The sequence below is a fragment of the Monopterus albus genome, unplaced genomic scaffold (assembly GCF_001952655.1).
Source record: "Monopterus albus unplaced genomic scaffold, M_albus_1.0 scaffold50.1, whole genome shotgun sequence".
Taxonomy (NCBI): domain Eukaryota; kingdom Metazoa; phylum Chordata; class Actinopteri; order Synbranchiformes; family Synbranchidae; genus Monopterus; species Monopterus albus.
The window spans coordinates 2,818,600-2,833,472 of NW_018127930.1; the positions used below are offsets into that span (position 1 = coordinate 2,818,600).

Consider the following 14,873-nt stretch of genomic DNA (forward strand, 5'->3'; position numbering starts at 1 on the left):
TATGGCATTGTACAAAAACAATCAGAAAACTGATTGCAGTCCATGGGAGCCCCTGTTAAAGATGCATGACCCACTTTAACTACACGGACAGCTGCAAAATACATCATAAAATAAAAACAACCAACAGGCAAATATCCCTGTGTTCCGGCCTGCAGACACCCCGTGGACCTGGTCGTTGATTGCAGATAGAGGTTATATACATACAGTAAATGTCTTAAGTTGGTAAATTTATACAGTTATGCAGTGTGTCTTCTGTACCTTTACTTGACAGTGGGACCACTGGCACCATATGGCACATTGGGAGGCTGTTGTTACGTTTAGCAGTAGGGGCTTTACGAGTCCCAGTTGCTAGCCCATCTCCCATACAGGTACTAAACCAGATTCAGCCCTGCTTAACTTTCAAGATCAGATGGGATCAGGCGTATCCAGAGCTCACTGAGGGAGCTGTGTACTTTTAAATATTTTTAAATAAGCCTATCTCTGACCTTCTTTTTACAATTCTTCCACTAAGCCTAATGTTCCTTAAGAATTACTGTAAGTGAACTGAATTGAAGTATCGTGTGGATTGAACGAACGGCGCAGACAGTTGGCCATACAGCAGCTACTGCATCCTAAAGGTGGATAGTGTCAATGTGGGGACTGAGGAAGACACCACTTAAGGGAATCTTTGCTGCTGCTGATTCTCCCTTGCTGGTTCCCTTCGGTGTGTACATGTCCATGACTCTGTAACCTAGCAACCAAATCTAAAGCTTATGCCTTTACATCATAAGCTGGACACCCACTTAGACCCAGTCAAAATGGGAAACAGCCCTTAGTAAAACTCCCTCTGCTTGTAGGCATTTTAGTGTATTGCGGAGCAGTCAGTGTGAATATTTTCATGTATTTTGATATTTTTATTTGCACTGATGTCCTTGCCTATGATTTCTCAATACAAAGTGCAAAGTTTTTCTTGTATTGCAGTGCAAAATAGAATAAAATAAAATAAAATAGAATAGTTAAGCATACGGCTGGCCTTCATTAAAAAAGAAAGAAAAAGCAGCCCTTTAGTTCCATTGTGTTTGCTTTAGAGCTAAACTACACTCAGATCCCTTGACACGAGAGCCATACAGAAAACACTGATTGTCTAGCTTCTTTTCTCTTTTCTTTCCCGTGTTTCTCTCTGCCTTGGGATTTTCAAACACATATACACACACACATGCACACCCTGAAGATTCTATTAAGATTAACCTGTATGAAATTGTACAAATTGAAAAACTGAAATTTCATCTTCAGCTCCAAATACAGTACACTATGCTAGAGGTTCTCTTTATCAGTTTGCTGGAAAGGAAGTCGTTGATTCTTCATCCTCGAGATATATATATAAAAAAAAAACATTTCAGCAGTCTCTGAACATTGTCCTAGTGTCTACAGTGTGAATGTTGTCAATGGTGAATACATTCTTAGAGAGGGTACTTTAGGCACGGTGCTGAATCCCTGAGTGTCAAAGTAAGCTAACTAGCAGTGCAGGTTCTTTTCACTGTGCTAAACATCACATTTCTTCCTGTGTTGATACTGTGTTATGCCAGACTGTAAACTGGCACGGATAAGTCTCTGTAATTACCTAAACCTGTTTGTACCTTTTGACTACTAGACACAACAACAATCTCATACCCGAGGTCCACGGGGCTGTGTTGAGAACGGGAAGAAGAGGAAAAGTTACAAGACTCAAGCTTCCATCTGCTCTTAAATGCGCATTTAGCCCGTCTGATCCTGGCTTTCTCAGACTGACTTCAAGCACTTTGGGCAGATTTTCCCTTGTCTGCACTTGAAAAATAATAAACTAAAATACTAGATAAATACGCCACATAACTTCTGATGCTGTAAATGTATCAGAATCAGATTCAGCTTTAATGGCCAAGTACGTTGGACATACAAGGAATTTGACTCAGGTACAGTGGCTCTCACTGCACTTTCATAAGACAAGAAAAATTGTGCATTTAAAATAAGAAGAAAAAGAAATAAAGTAGATATTGTAACAGTGGCCATGCTAAATTCACAGAAGAATGTTTGTCACACTTTAATTATAGGCTTGTGTATTTTTTTTATTGAAAAGCATGTTGTATTGAAGCAGTTCAAGTGTTTATGGGCTCTGTCTTGCTGACTATGCAATAATTTTGTTTTTGTGTCACTCCACCAGTAAGATTTTGTGTTTGAAATTGTCTCAGATGTTTCAGGAGCACTGAATTTTGCGAGTGATCTCTGGTAGATGTGACTAATTTATTTTACATTTTCTCCCAGCATGGTGTGCTTGCATTGAGCACAGTTTGCCTTGCCTCTCTTCAACCTGAACATTGCCATGATGGAAGTGCCTCTTGTCTTGCTATCGATCACCTCGGACAGGGGTTGAGCATCTGTGATCTGCAAGGTGGCAGATCTTTAGTGGGACATGTCTGTGTGCTGACAAGCTGCTTCCATCTGAAGTCACTTATTCCAGAACTCCTGCAGAGCCCTGCCTTCTGGTTTATGAGGTTTCTGGCTTCACTGCTGGTAGAATGATATGGTCTGGCCCACATGCCTTTCTTCTAGTGTCCCCTGATTATGTATTTACACTGGGTTAGATGAAGCTGTGCTGCTTGACTGCTGACAGCAAAATAAAAAACTGTAAAATAGCATCTCCAGCCGATCATATTAGAAGCCCTTCACAATTTAATTTATGACCTTTCCCAGGCTGTGCAGGCACTGGGGAGCTTAGTGATGCCTCATTGCGCACTTTTGCCTAAACAGATAGGGAGCTTGGCAGGCTAACCTCCGCGCAGTCTTTAACCCTGCGACTCATACGGCTACTGTAGCACAGTTTCCATTGGTTTTATCTCATATGTTTGGTCCTGCTGCCTAGCAAGCCTTGGAGAGTTGTATTTAGATTATTTGGGTGAGCAAGCATTTTCCTCGACTAAGCCAAAACAGTAGAGACCGCCTGTCCTCTGGGAATGCCTCCCAGCTTCTACCATGACCTGCTGCTCGTCAATAGGTGCCATCCGAATGGCCACAAATTAAGGGAACAAAGTGTGACTACTGGTGGACAGAAGCTCCAACAAAATGCACCCATAGGAGGAGCTCACACTGGCGTCCTTACTGATTAACCCTCTTGCACGCTTCAGGTCCATGTCAGCTTACAAGTTTAATCAACATAAGAGTGACAACAGGACCCTAAAAAGCCCTTTGCTCTGTGACAGCAGTTGTATGGTCATTATCAATCAGCCAAATCATTGCTTAGTGTTGTCTACAAAATCAGACTAAATAAGAGCTGATATATGTCTAATTGTGAATTTCAGACATTTGAGTTTCTTTTTGAAAGTCCTGCCATTCTCACATTGTGCAACACAGATGTTCTTCAGGGTTTTTAATTAACCTGGTTCACAAGTATTCATGTAAAATATATAAGATTTTCAAGGCTGACACCAACATTGATAATGTGGACTTTAAAAAAAATCAAATAACAGTGTACTACAAGTATATCTTTGGCATTTCTGTACAGAAGTTTCCTCTCATTTATTAGCAGTACCTATATTTTATACCTTCCAACACTAGTCTACTATATCTGTCTGTAATCTAAAAGATGTTTTAATATAATATACTCTTGTACTTCTTATGAAACTATAAAAAGACAAGTGTTTTCAAGTGTCTCCTTGATCAATATACTAGGCACGTTTACAGCTGGCTCCCCAGTGGTTCCTCTGGACTATGTCAGTTCGGCCTCTTGAGATCTGAGCGACTGGTCTGGACTGAGCCTGCTGGCCTGGACTAGCAGGGAGTGTCTCATTTCCCCGTAGCTGTAAGAACATGCACTGTAAAACTGTTTGAGCAGAGCTGCCTGCCTTCTGATTCCAAAATTTCAAACCAGATATTACCAAGGTGTTTGGGTCTTTTATAGATGACTGCGTATCAACACTGTCACAGGTGACTTTGTGCCAGGCATTTATATTCTTAAATTACATGTGCATGAACTGCTCCTGGCCTTTCAGAATTCACAGAACAACAACAATATCCACATATCTGCTATAAGAAATTACATCATAAACTAATTAGTGACTGAAATTGTGGAAGCTGTGTTGGGTACTGATAAAACTTCCCTGAAGGTTATAAGTAGTGGCTTTTTATCGTCATGTGACCTTATCTGCTTCGCTGACCCCTGTTTATAATGTTGAATAATTGATATTCATGCTCTCAATGTATGTCAAATTGAACATGAGCCGTTTTGTCAGATTAAAAAAGACATTAGCCCTGAAGCCTTAGCTTGTGTTTCTAAACTGATCTGCAAAAACATTGTGATGATCATTCTTTTGGCTTCGACATCATGTTTCCCAGATTATTCATCCACAGACTTTGTTTTCAACCTTTGATATTAAATTCTATTTTACATTGCATAACATTTGTACAATAGAGATTCTAGTTTTATAAAGTGTTTCTTTCCCTTCCATGCTTGTTGCTCCCTTAACACAAAGTGAGTGAATGTCTGACTCATTCAATCATTTAGTTTCATATTCACCTAGATATTTTTCATCCACCTTTTTATTTTGTACAGAACTGCCAGCATTCGTCAGTCATGCTTCATTCAGCAGAATAGTGCTCTTATATTAGCCTAAACACTCTATCTGTAGACTACATTATATGATTTTATTACATGCTTTTACCCCCATCAGGAGGTAAAAATAAAGGACAGACAGAAGAATGCACATGAATAGAAAAAAATGATGCATTCTATATTTGAATGCTTGTACAAAATAGCAAATACCTGGTTGCTGCAAGGACAACTTAGTGATCACTTCTCCTTTTGGGGCAGTATGATTTAATGGAACTGTCCCTAAACCCTTTCTGTATGCACATCAGAAAATGATGGGTGAGACAACACCCAGTGATCATTTCTATGCTACCTAATGCCTCCTTGCATAACTCCAATATGCTTTGATATGAGCAACTATTGATTTTTGCTACAGGTTCAGTCATTTTAATGACTGATGTTGTGATTCATGGCACTTTCAGCAGTCGGTTCAAAGTGCTTTTAAAAGGTACCGCTAATGCCAGTTTAATGCAATGCAGGCAAATTAGAAATTCACATTTGGCCTTAAGGAATGACCACTATTATTAGGTTTTGTGGTAAGAACAGAAATTATTTGAAATATCTACAAGGAATTATTACAGTTTTATACAACACCGTAATTTTTGAGGTATGTGCCATTGTTTAAGAAAGTCAGTGACTTTGGCCACTTTAAATTTACCCAGGGAAAATGAAGAGATTAATATCCTAAAACTTGTGGGCAGCAGAGTTCTTACTCATATGAATGTGGATCCCAGCTGCTGCCCAAGAGTGTGATTTTTAGATGCTGGAAACCAGACAAACATAATTATCGACCTGGTAGGATAGAAAACCAGCATGACTGTGTCTTGAGGGCCGTAATTGAAAACCGCTGATATACAGATCTAATGTAGCAGCACGCCACTCAAAACTACAGCCAGCTCATCACAGACAGTAATCTCAGAAATCAGACTAAGAGTTCGAACACTTTTTAAAGGTTTGGTGACCCTGCAGTCTTCAGCACAAATAGACTATGGAGATCAACAAACTCAGACACATTCAGCTGAGACATGGACGTTTCCGTCAAAGGAATGATCTGAAGAAATGAATAAGTCCTAAATTGAAAAACTGAATTGAAGCACAACAAATGGAATCCCACTGACCATTTTAAAAGGGTGGCAGGAGAAACTTATGTGTATGACTAAGCTAGTAGAAAAATAGAGGTTTTGCAGTTTAGATTACATGACTGTTTTACTTTTAATAACTGCTGCAGCTCTTTTGCAATGCCTTGTGTATTTGAAGTGGACATTTTGCTTACAGAAGCCCAGCTTTCGTTGCTGAAGCTGGATATTTATGTTGAATTCGGTCCCATGAATAAAGTGTTTTAATCTGCTCCTTTACTGCAGCCTTTCCTCTAAAGCTTCCCCTTCTACTTCTACCTCAGTTATTGGAAACTGATAAACTAGCTCTATTCAGTTACACAGTGGGAGAGTGGGAATACTGCCACACCCAGAGAGTCAACCAGTTGACAAACACATGGACATCTCAATGATCATGCCATGTCTGTTGGTGGCATGGCATTGTGAACTCCTGGTGCAGATGCTCGTACAATGTCTCTTAAACAAAGAGTCTCTCCCTGTTGAATGTTGGTGTGAAATAGGAGTTTACATCACCAATCCATTGGTAAAATGTAACTGTGCAAAATGTGCTTAAAGTCTGGGTTCTGTATTAGAAATCAAAACATTTCTTAGCACTCCTTCAGTGTGGTGGAGCAAAATAAACCACAATTTGATACAGAACATTAGCAAGAGTAAAAGAAACCAAAATGCGATGATTAGACATAAATAAGTGATTCAATTCAACATAACTCTTAAATAGACTACATGATTAGAAATGTGTAGCACATAAATAAGTGATCCAATTCAACATAACTCTTAAATAGACTAAACAGTAAGCATGGACAAGCACAGAGAAATACAGACACCACAAACTGAGAATGGGGAACAGGAGAGCTTGATCTGTGAACACAAAACAAATTACCTAGTGTTCAGGCGCCAGTCAAAAACAATCCATTTTAGCAGAGGATGACAAATGACATGAAAGGCAACTGTGATGCTTTTGACATTTCAGCATTCTACTTTGCTTAATCTTCCCATTTTGACTCTGCTGTGAAACGCAATTCACATTGCAGTGGAGGAACGTCTACCCCTGGGAAAGATCCTGGACATCTATTTGGAAACTTTTGTTGAAAATGCACCTTAATACAGAAAAAGTCTGCATTGATTTGATTCATGAATCACAGTGTGATCATCAACATTTAAGATCTTTTCTAAACCTCAACCAAAATGTTTTTGTTGCTTCTACTGTGCCTAAACAGATGAGAGTGTGACTGCTAACTCCAGACTGTGGAGTGCTGCACTTTGTATGGCCACCACTCATTCTGAGACAGGGTTATAGTAGGATGACATCGCTTATCAGTGCCTATGGACATTCAACAAGTGACCATACAAAAAGTTTCCTGAAGATAAAATGCGCACAGTACTTCTTTAAAGGTAGGGAACAATCATTGTCATGGTCAAAAGAATCCAACATTATCTGAAAGAGCAGTTCCCCAAGTCAAAGTCTGGCATTTTTAATGTTTTCCCGACTCATCTATGAAATCCAGTGTTCTGGCTTTGGCACACAGTCCTATTATTTCCTTCTTTGCTTTAAAGAGGCATAATTAATAAGGCTGCTACAGGGCTTTGTCCCTTGACTGTAAACAAATGTGTTTGAGCATTTGCTGATGTCCTTTTTCAAGTTCAAACTTGTAAGATTATTTGGTTCTTCTTACCATTGCTAACTCTGAGAGTCGAGACAGTCCAAGTAACTTCAAAACAGTGCTGATTTATTCAAAGGATCACAGGTAAAGTTAACATTACACGCTCAGGTATCTTGCACCTCCAAACTGCTCGCAGGCGGATGTAAGATGAAAGACCCTGAACCCAACAGGCCTATACGTTATATCCCCTCGGTTGGGCTAGCCCCATACTACACAGAAACGTCAACCGAGACGTCTCTGTTGCCAGCTTTGCAGCTGGTCATAGCAGTAGTCAAAACATGAAGCAAATCAATGTGTGTGTTCGTGTCTGAATTCAAAGACTGTCCTTTCACCTGCCTCTGCTCGCTTGCTCTGCTGGCATTAGCTGTACATCCTCCTGTGTTATCCCTGTTCCCCTTTGTCTTACTGGGCCATCCTACTCCATTTACCTGACATCTCTTCACCGACACTACACTGTGTTGCAGTTTGACCCTCCTCCACCTCACTACAAGCATCAAGGTCCTGTCTGTGGCTGAGGAGGAGGAAGGGGAGGGGGAGGGATCTCTATAGCCCTGGTGATTTACAGTCATGCCTCCGTGTGACAGTGGTTTCAGGCAACAGGGGCCAACATCAAACCTCCAATCAGGCAGCTCCCTGTGCTTGTTAAATGAGTTTTATGGCTCTTGTCATTCCTACTCTCAAGTCTCTTCCCTGACAGAGCTGCACTGCAAATGGGTATCACCAGATTCAATTTGAAGAAATATGACAAATTATAGAAAATGTAGCAGTGGTTACAGTAAAAGCTTTCTAACAGCACTGTATGGTATGTAAAAAGATGGAACGTCAAACCTGGAGGACTTTCTAGGAGACATGCTGTTGTCAGCTTTTTAGGTAGATAAAGAAGTGTGTTGTTAGTATGTCACTGCCTCAAAGATGGTGAACAGGTCTGGCATTTAAAGGAGCACTGACCCATAAGAAATTACTGTGATACTTACTTTGACTGGATACTGCTGCTGCTTTGCCCACAGCAGGAACAAACAACTGGTTATAGTTGAGGAAACATGCTGATTTGTTGTATTGAGATCTTTCAGTTCTGTTTATGGCTTTTTGCTAAACATGATTACTGCTTTTGAAAATTAGATGAAGAAGTTGAAATAAAATAACTACAATATTATAAAAATTGCTCTCCTGAGGGAGTGTTTTCTTTCAAGAGTACACAGAGGTCTTTAGGAGATGGTTGGAATTTGAAGCAATTTGGCCTCTAGTAAGTAGTCTGCGCTCTCTGGCTGTGAAGCAGAGAATGAAATGAAATGAATGATAATGAAAGATGCGGTCAGAAATAAGTGGACCCGCAAACCTGACACCCATGTCTCAAAACCATCGGCACTAAAATGCTGCTATGAAAGTATCTGCTGTTTAAAAGTTGATCACTTTGAAGGTCATGTTTTCAGTGTCATGCTGCCACCAGACTTTCATTAACTCACAAAATAGCGTGACAAAGCTAAACCAAAAGTTGTTTTTTTTTATAATGGATGTTTAACCCTTGTGTTCTGTTAAGAATAATAATATTTAAAGTATAATTAGTCTTTTTCACCTCCTACATGTGAATCATCTAAAATATTTTGAAACCGGAACATTTCAGGAGTTACTCACAATATGAAATGAGTAAGGGGACTACATCAAATATTTGGAAGTGTTATGCACTTGTGATATAACTTTGACTCAGTATTTCAAATAAGAGAACGATGTCTTTTGTTGCCATACAGGAATAATTTCAGCGATTTAAAATCATGCAAAAAATCAAAAACCTATGTGGGCTTGAAAGAACTATATCTGGAAATAAATAATTCCATGACAATGACAAGCTCCCTTTGAATTCTTTCGCTACCATATATTGTTTTTTTTTTAATTGTCAATGAAAGCCTCTGTGCATTTAGCGTTTGCATCTGCAATAATTATGCAACACGAGGTGGGATCAGGCAGGCTACCCACTCACGCTATAATGATGACCACATATAGCCCTCAGCACATCCTTCACAGCACCTGCATAATGCGCTTACAGAAGAAAACGTGGTAAATGGAATAGGCAACTCCACCACCGGTTTGTTTGTGTCGGTGCTGAAGATGGAAGAAGCAGATCAACAAGAAAACAAAAGCGCATCTCATATGTGAACCAGAATTGCCTGCAGCTGCTAAACACTGCATTGAATGTATTCTATCTCTCTTTTTATTTCTCCCACATGCGCGCCTGCACACGCGCGCACACGCTTTCCCCACGCAGCCAAGCGCGCGCACGGAAACCTGCTTGTCAATGCACTGCACAGGAGCCCCTGACAGTGCCCGTGCCTGCCTGTGATCGCTGCCGCTCCGCAGGATGTTTGCGCAGAGGACACCTGCCTCCGCTGGTGACTGCCCCGACCCCGCAGGAACAATCCAGCACGTTTCCACTTCCTAACTTTTGCAACGTGTGACGGTTTTTGTTGTTACGAGACTATGTTTCTATCGGGTGAAAAAACCCGGTAGAGCCAGGCGTTGATTGACTTCCAACTTGGGGCTTGATGACACGGTTATTTGCGGCAGGTTTGGAAAGTTGCACTGCGTCAGGGAGTATGGGCGCAAACTTTAATAGCTTTTTATAATCGAGTGACAGTTTCTAGAATGAAAGCAGGTGAGTCACCCTTTGCGTGAGAGGCGCGCAGAGCTCCACGACTCTCCAGGTGCTGGAAAGGAAAAGCTACACTGAGGAAGTCGTGATCTGTGCGGCGGATTGCGCTACGGAGGACGGAACGGTCCGATGAGACAACATGGGTAAGTAAGTGGAGGACTGTCTCATTTTGAAAACATTTCCGCCAGAGGATGTAGAGCCCCGGGAGTCCTCAAATCGTCACTGTTATTAGTTAGGGACCACTTGGGTCTTTATAACGATAGGCTGTGGGTTGGTCTTTCTCCTCTGGCGCATCCGTGTGTGTAGATGTTCAGAAAATTTCCCCAGTTCCTTCGTGGTATATCCCTGCGCTATACGCTCTCCAGTATTTCAGAGCAGCACTTTTGTCTTTTGTCCTATTTTTTTGCAACGATTTTCTCGAATTGTGCATTTTTCTTTTATTTTATTTTGTTTTTAGGACCAACATCTCCACTGAGAGACCATCATTCTCTAATAATGAAATTTAAAAAGCGAGTTCTACAGGCTGGAGGGTTCATGCTTCTGAATATGAAAGGGAAGAGGGAGGCAATACTCTCACCTTTATGATGTGGAAGCCCAAAATCTGAATCAGTTAACGTGGTTCTGTGTAGCAGCCAGAGAAGTGAAGCAAAATAATAGCTCATCACCTGTCAGATGAAGTCCTTGCAACTGAAACTGCAATGACAAGTTTATGCATGCATTCCCAGTTGACTTGAAACGGCCAAAATGTGGTGAGATGTCTGTTTTCTGTAGTCCCCCCCACCCCCAAGCCTCTTCCTGTCTTTCCCTCAAAAGCTCTGACATGTTTTGACTCCATCCTATTTCTTCTACCCCCTCCCCTCGTTCCCTTACAGCTCTGAGCACCTACAATCTCATCCCACACTGCCTATTACCTCCTCCATTTTAGTGACTGGGGGTGCTCCAAAGATAAATTCACCGCTCAGCCTCCCAAGCCCACACTTCTCTCTGTGTTTCAAGGGGGTTGTGTTCCGCATCTCCAGTCTTTTTTTGGGGGGGGGGCTCAAACAAACTGTGGGTGTTCAGAATGTCACTGAATCTGTGATGAAATAATGTTGTCACTTTCAAGCAGTCTGGAGCTGCTTTAGCAGACAGTCTCACGGTGTTCCAGTTTTATTCTAGTGGAACTTTTACTGTTGAATATGGTAGTGAAGGACTTTTATTCATACACAGATACTCACATGCATGTACACGCCACAGAAAAACACAAGGCACGTTTGACAGATAGATGTGCCAAGATAGAGCTGTTTGAGTGGTTTTACCCTGCACCGCTGTCTGTTGTTTTGATTGTCTCGCCTTCTTGCTTTTTGGGTTATACTGCAGTTTTATTTTTGTTTTTATGTTTTCATTCCCAGCTATACTGAAAAGCTGGCACAGGCTGGAGAGATGCATGCTGCCCACACATCTGTGCAGAATTGTATCATTTCCCCAAGTAATGAGCAGCTTAGTGCAGCTACTGAGCACATACCATTACAGTTTTAATTATGTCGCCACAATTAGGCTCCTATAATCCAAAATGACTCGTTGCATTTGTTAGGATATTGTCAAATAATCGAAACTCTCTCACTGTATTCATGGCATCCTCATCCATCACCTTGTTTTCCTCATGCAGGGGCAGATTAAATTAGAAAAATGTCTTCAGTTTTCTCCTTGAAACTGACAGTAAATCTTGACATTGTTGTGTCCACAAGTTCGAAGTAGACATTTTGAAGAGACGTTTTATTCTGAGGAACTCGGAATGTTCACAATTCATGAGAAGCAGCAAAAGACCTCCCCCTGGCCCCAGAACTTGGCTGATTGTCTGCTTTGTTTCAGCTAAAGACAGCTTCATGCAAACTTCCCTCTGTACACATACTATCCCCTCCTTATCATATGGAGAGCCCAGATTTTGTCTCCAGAAACCAAAACTCCCCCTCTCCTTGTGACTTTTACTACACTAGAATACACATTCTGTGACTTCACACTTCTGACCTCAGACAAGAAGACACCAGCATTAGCATAAAATTGGCTCAATGTTTTTGTTTTTCCTCTTATGACAACTGAAAATGTTAAAATATGTTAACCAAAGTTGTGTGAAATGTCTAAACAGAAGTTTAGAGATGTTTTAGTCAAGCTGATTTCTGGACATAGTCCAGCCACGACATCTTCCTTAACTTCGCCTTGTAACAATGGCAATTTTATCTTAACATGAAAATGCAAAATCTAGGATCCAAGGTGTGTAAACAATAAATATTTTTATTATGCATAGTTCAAATCTGCCTAATCCTATGCAGCGTTAAGTCTAAAATAGTGCAAAACATGAGCAGGAAATCAAAGTTTTGATTTTTCCGTTTTATGTTCTTAACAAATGCTTGCTTATGTTAAGTTAACTTTCCTGTATCTCCACAAAATGTCTACTTATGCTTTTTTATGTTCAAACTATATGTTGGTTAAATGTTGTGTTTAAATATTAGTTGTTTCACATTCCAGTCACATGTAGCTGTGTGTCAAATGTCGGCCATGGTGGAAGTGTGAGCGTTTCCACAGCGCGCTTTCAAAGCACCAATCAGGAACCTGCTGCTATAACAACAGAGTTCCAGCCAGTCAGAGGACTCCCACTGGCAGACTCCTGAGCAGTCAGGCAAAGCCAAGACTGCTCGAGTAGCGCCTCTCCTTGGTCTCAGAACAGAAGAAAGAAGAAGAAAGTGGAACCTCCAAAGTGTGTCATCTGCCTCTCATCTGCGAGTTTTCGTGTTGTGTCTAAAATTCCTTTTTCTAAATTGCTCACATTGCCACAAGAAGTTTTTGGTTTTTTCCTTATTTAGCAACATTATAATAACTTTTTAATCTTTATTATGTAACTCGGCAGGAAGCTGACCTGAAGTAAAGTAAAATTGAAATAATTTTCAAAGTTTTTTCAAACAAAGTTTTTAGTAACAAAGTCAAAAGCCAAATTTACTTAAACTGAATCATTTGTTAAGCTCTGAAGATGCCGTCAGAACGATCCTGTGATGATCAGTTTAATTTGGACACGGTTTTTCCTCAAGACATCGCCCGGTGCCACAAACACAGGAGGGCTCTGACGAAACCATTTTCAGAGCCAATACCCAGCCACCACTGAGAAGCAGCTTCATCCGAGTGAGCCAGCCGAATCCCGTGATGACAGATTTGTCCTGAGCCCAAGCTCAGGACCATCTCTGAACTTCGGACCTCCCCAGACCTCTACTCTGGTCCAAAAGGCTTCACAACCCAGCGCTTCTCCTTCTTTGGCAACATGGGCCTTGCCAATAGATAAGCGACCTGCATGAAAAACATAGTCTTACTTAATTAAAGCCTCTAATCTATAACCAATAGTTAATTTTCCAAATTTTAGACAAGTTGTATAACTCATTATTCCGCCATTGCAAACAATAGGCTACTCCTTCCATTCATTCATCAGTCTGTTGGTTAATCATCCTTGTTACATGTGTACCATTTTAATGCATTTTTCATCCCAATTGTTTTCCCTTTTGTACATATTGTAAATAAATGTATTTAGCTTACAACTGGCTTTATTATGTCATCTTTTTTTCTTTTATTTGCGGATACATGGGTCAATGTCCTGAGAACTCCAAAGTTACCAGTGAGACTGAATTAATTACTCTGACTAAGAAATTCCTCAATAGTGTGATAGAACTATAACCATCTGGTGCACTGATTATAGCAAGGTATGATTATGAACATAGATTTTAATATTTAAAGTGCAGTCATTTCTGCTGCAACATCAACATGATTGGTTTATCCTGATCATCTACCCAGCAGGGCAGGATCGGTTTTGGCAATAGTGAAGCAACAATCTTTGTTCAGAGTAGCAACTAGAATTACAACTGACAGTGCTTTCAGTATAGATTATTATTATTGTTATTACTGATGAATCTAAGTATGAATAATGTCCATGCAGTTTTCTTTAGATTGCCACAGTCCACACCAGCAGAATATACAATTTGCAATTACTGTATATCAACCTGACAAAGTCCTCACATTTGAGAGGCTATAAATAGAGTTTGACATTTTTTGCATTAATGACTAGTGTGAAAGTGCTTCAAGTATAGTGCATAGACGAGCACTATACAATTATGAGTCCATTTCTCATTCAAAACTATTACCAAGTAATGTGGTTTTTAAAATGAAAAGAGTTAATGAGGAACATACTTTTTACTAACAAGCCCACACTGATGTATTTTAATTACCTATTTGGGGCCTAAGGTGTGAAATTAATATTCAGACCTGTCTCTCACAACAGCAAGCACGATGAAGCTGCATGTTTCAGTTTAAAGAAAGTAAGGACAGGTAAAATAATGCAATAGTCTTTATCATCAGCACAGGCACACAGGTCTCCTTTCAGAATAGACTGAACACACTTGTTTGCTGTAGTGGTACTACTTAGGCAAGGGCAACAAGGCAATTACACTCAAATAACCTTCAATTTGTTCAATAATCCGTAAGTTTCTTAGAGGAAACGCAGGCCGTAATTGTTTTGTGGCACACTACTGTGGAAGAAATAGCCTGACGGTTTTTGGGGGAAAAATCACCTATGGACAGTTTTTCCATTTTATATCTTCAAGCTTATAATAGCGCAGATAATTGGAAGAGCCAGTGTTACTCACAGGTTTGCCGCTGGCACAAAAGCAAAACTTCCCATAGCTTTAAGATCATTATGCAGTCTTAGAGAGCAGATGTGGATCTACTTTCTCAGCTCTATAAATTCATTCTAATACTGCCAGATTTTAATTAGATCAAATACATTCAACTGAATGACAAGGTCTCTACCGATTAAAGCAGTTGTCCAACATACTGTTGCT

The 14,873-nt window shown here is 40.3% G+C and overlaps 1 protein-coding gene across 1 annotated transcript in view; it reads left to right on the forward strand.

The window, feature by feature from the left end:
* The first annotated feature begins 9,438 nt into the window (after positions 1 to 9,438).
* Positions 9,439 to 14,873, forward strand: part of LOC109960826 (leucine-rich repeat transmembrane neuronal protein 4-like) — a 50,215-nt gene continuing 44,780 nt past the window's right edge. The window contains exon 1 of the mRNA XM_020601205.1: positions 9,439 to 10,160. Within this exon, the coding sequence (XP_020456861.1) occupies positions 10,157 to 10,160 (4 nt within the window). The 5' untranslated portion in view covers positions 9,439 to 10,156. The remainder of the gene's footprint in view (positions 10,161 to 14,873) is intronic.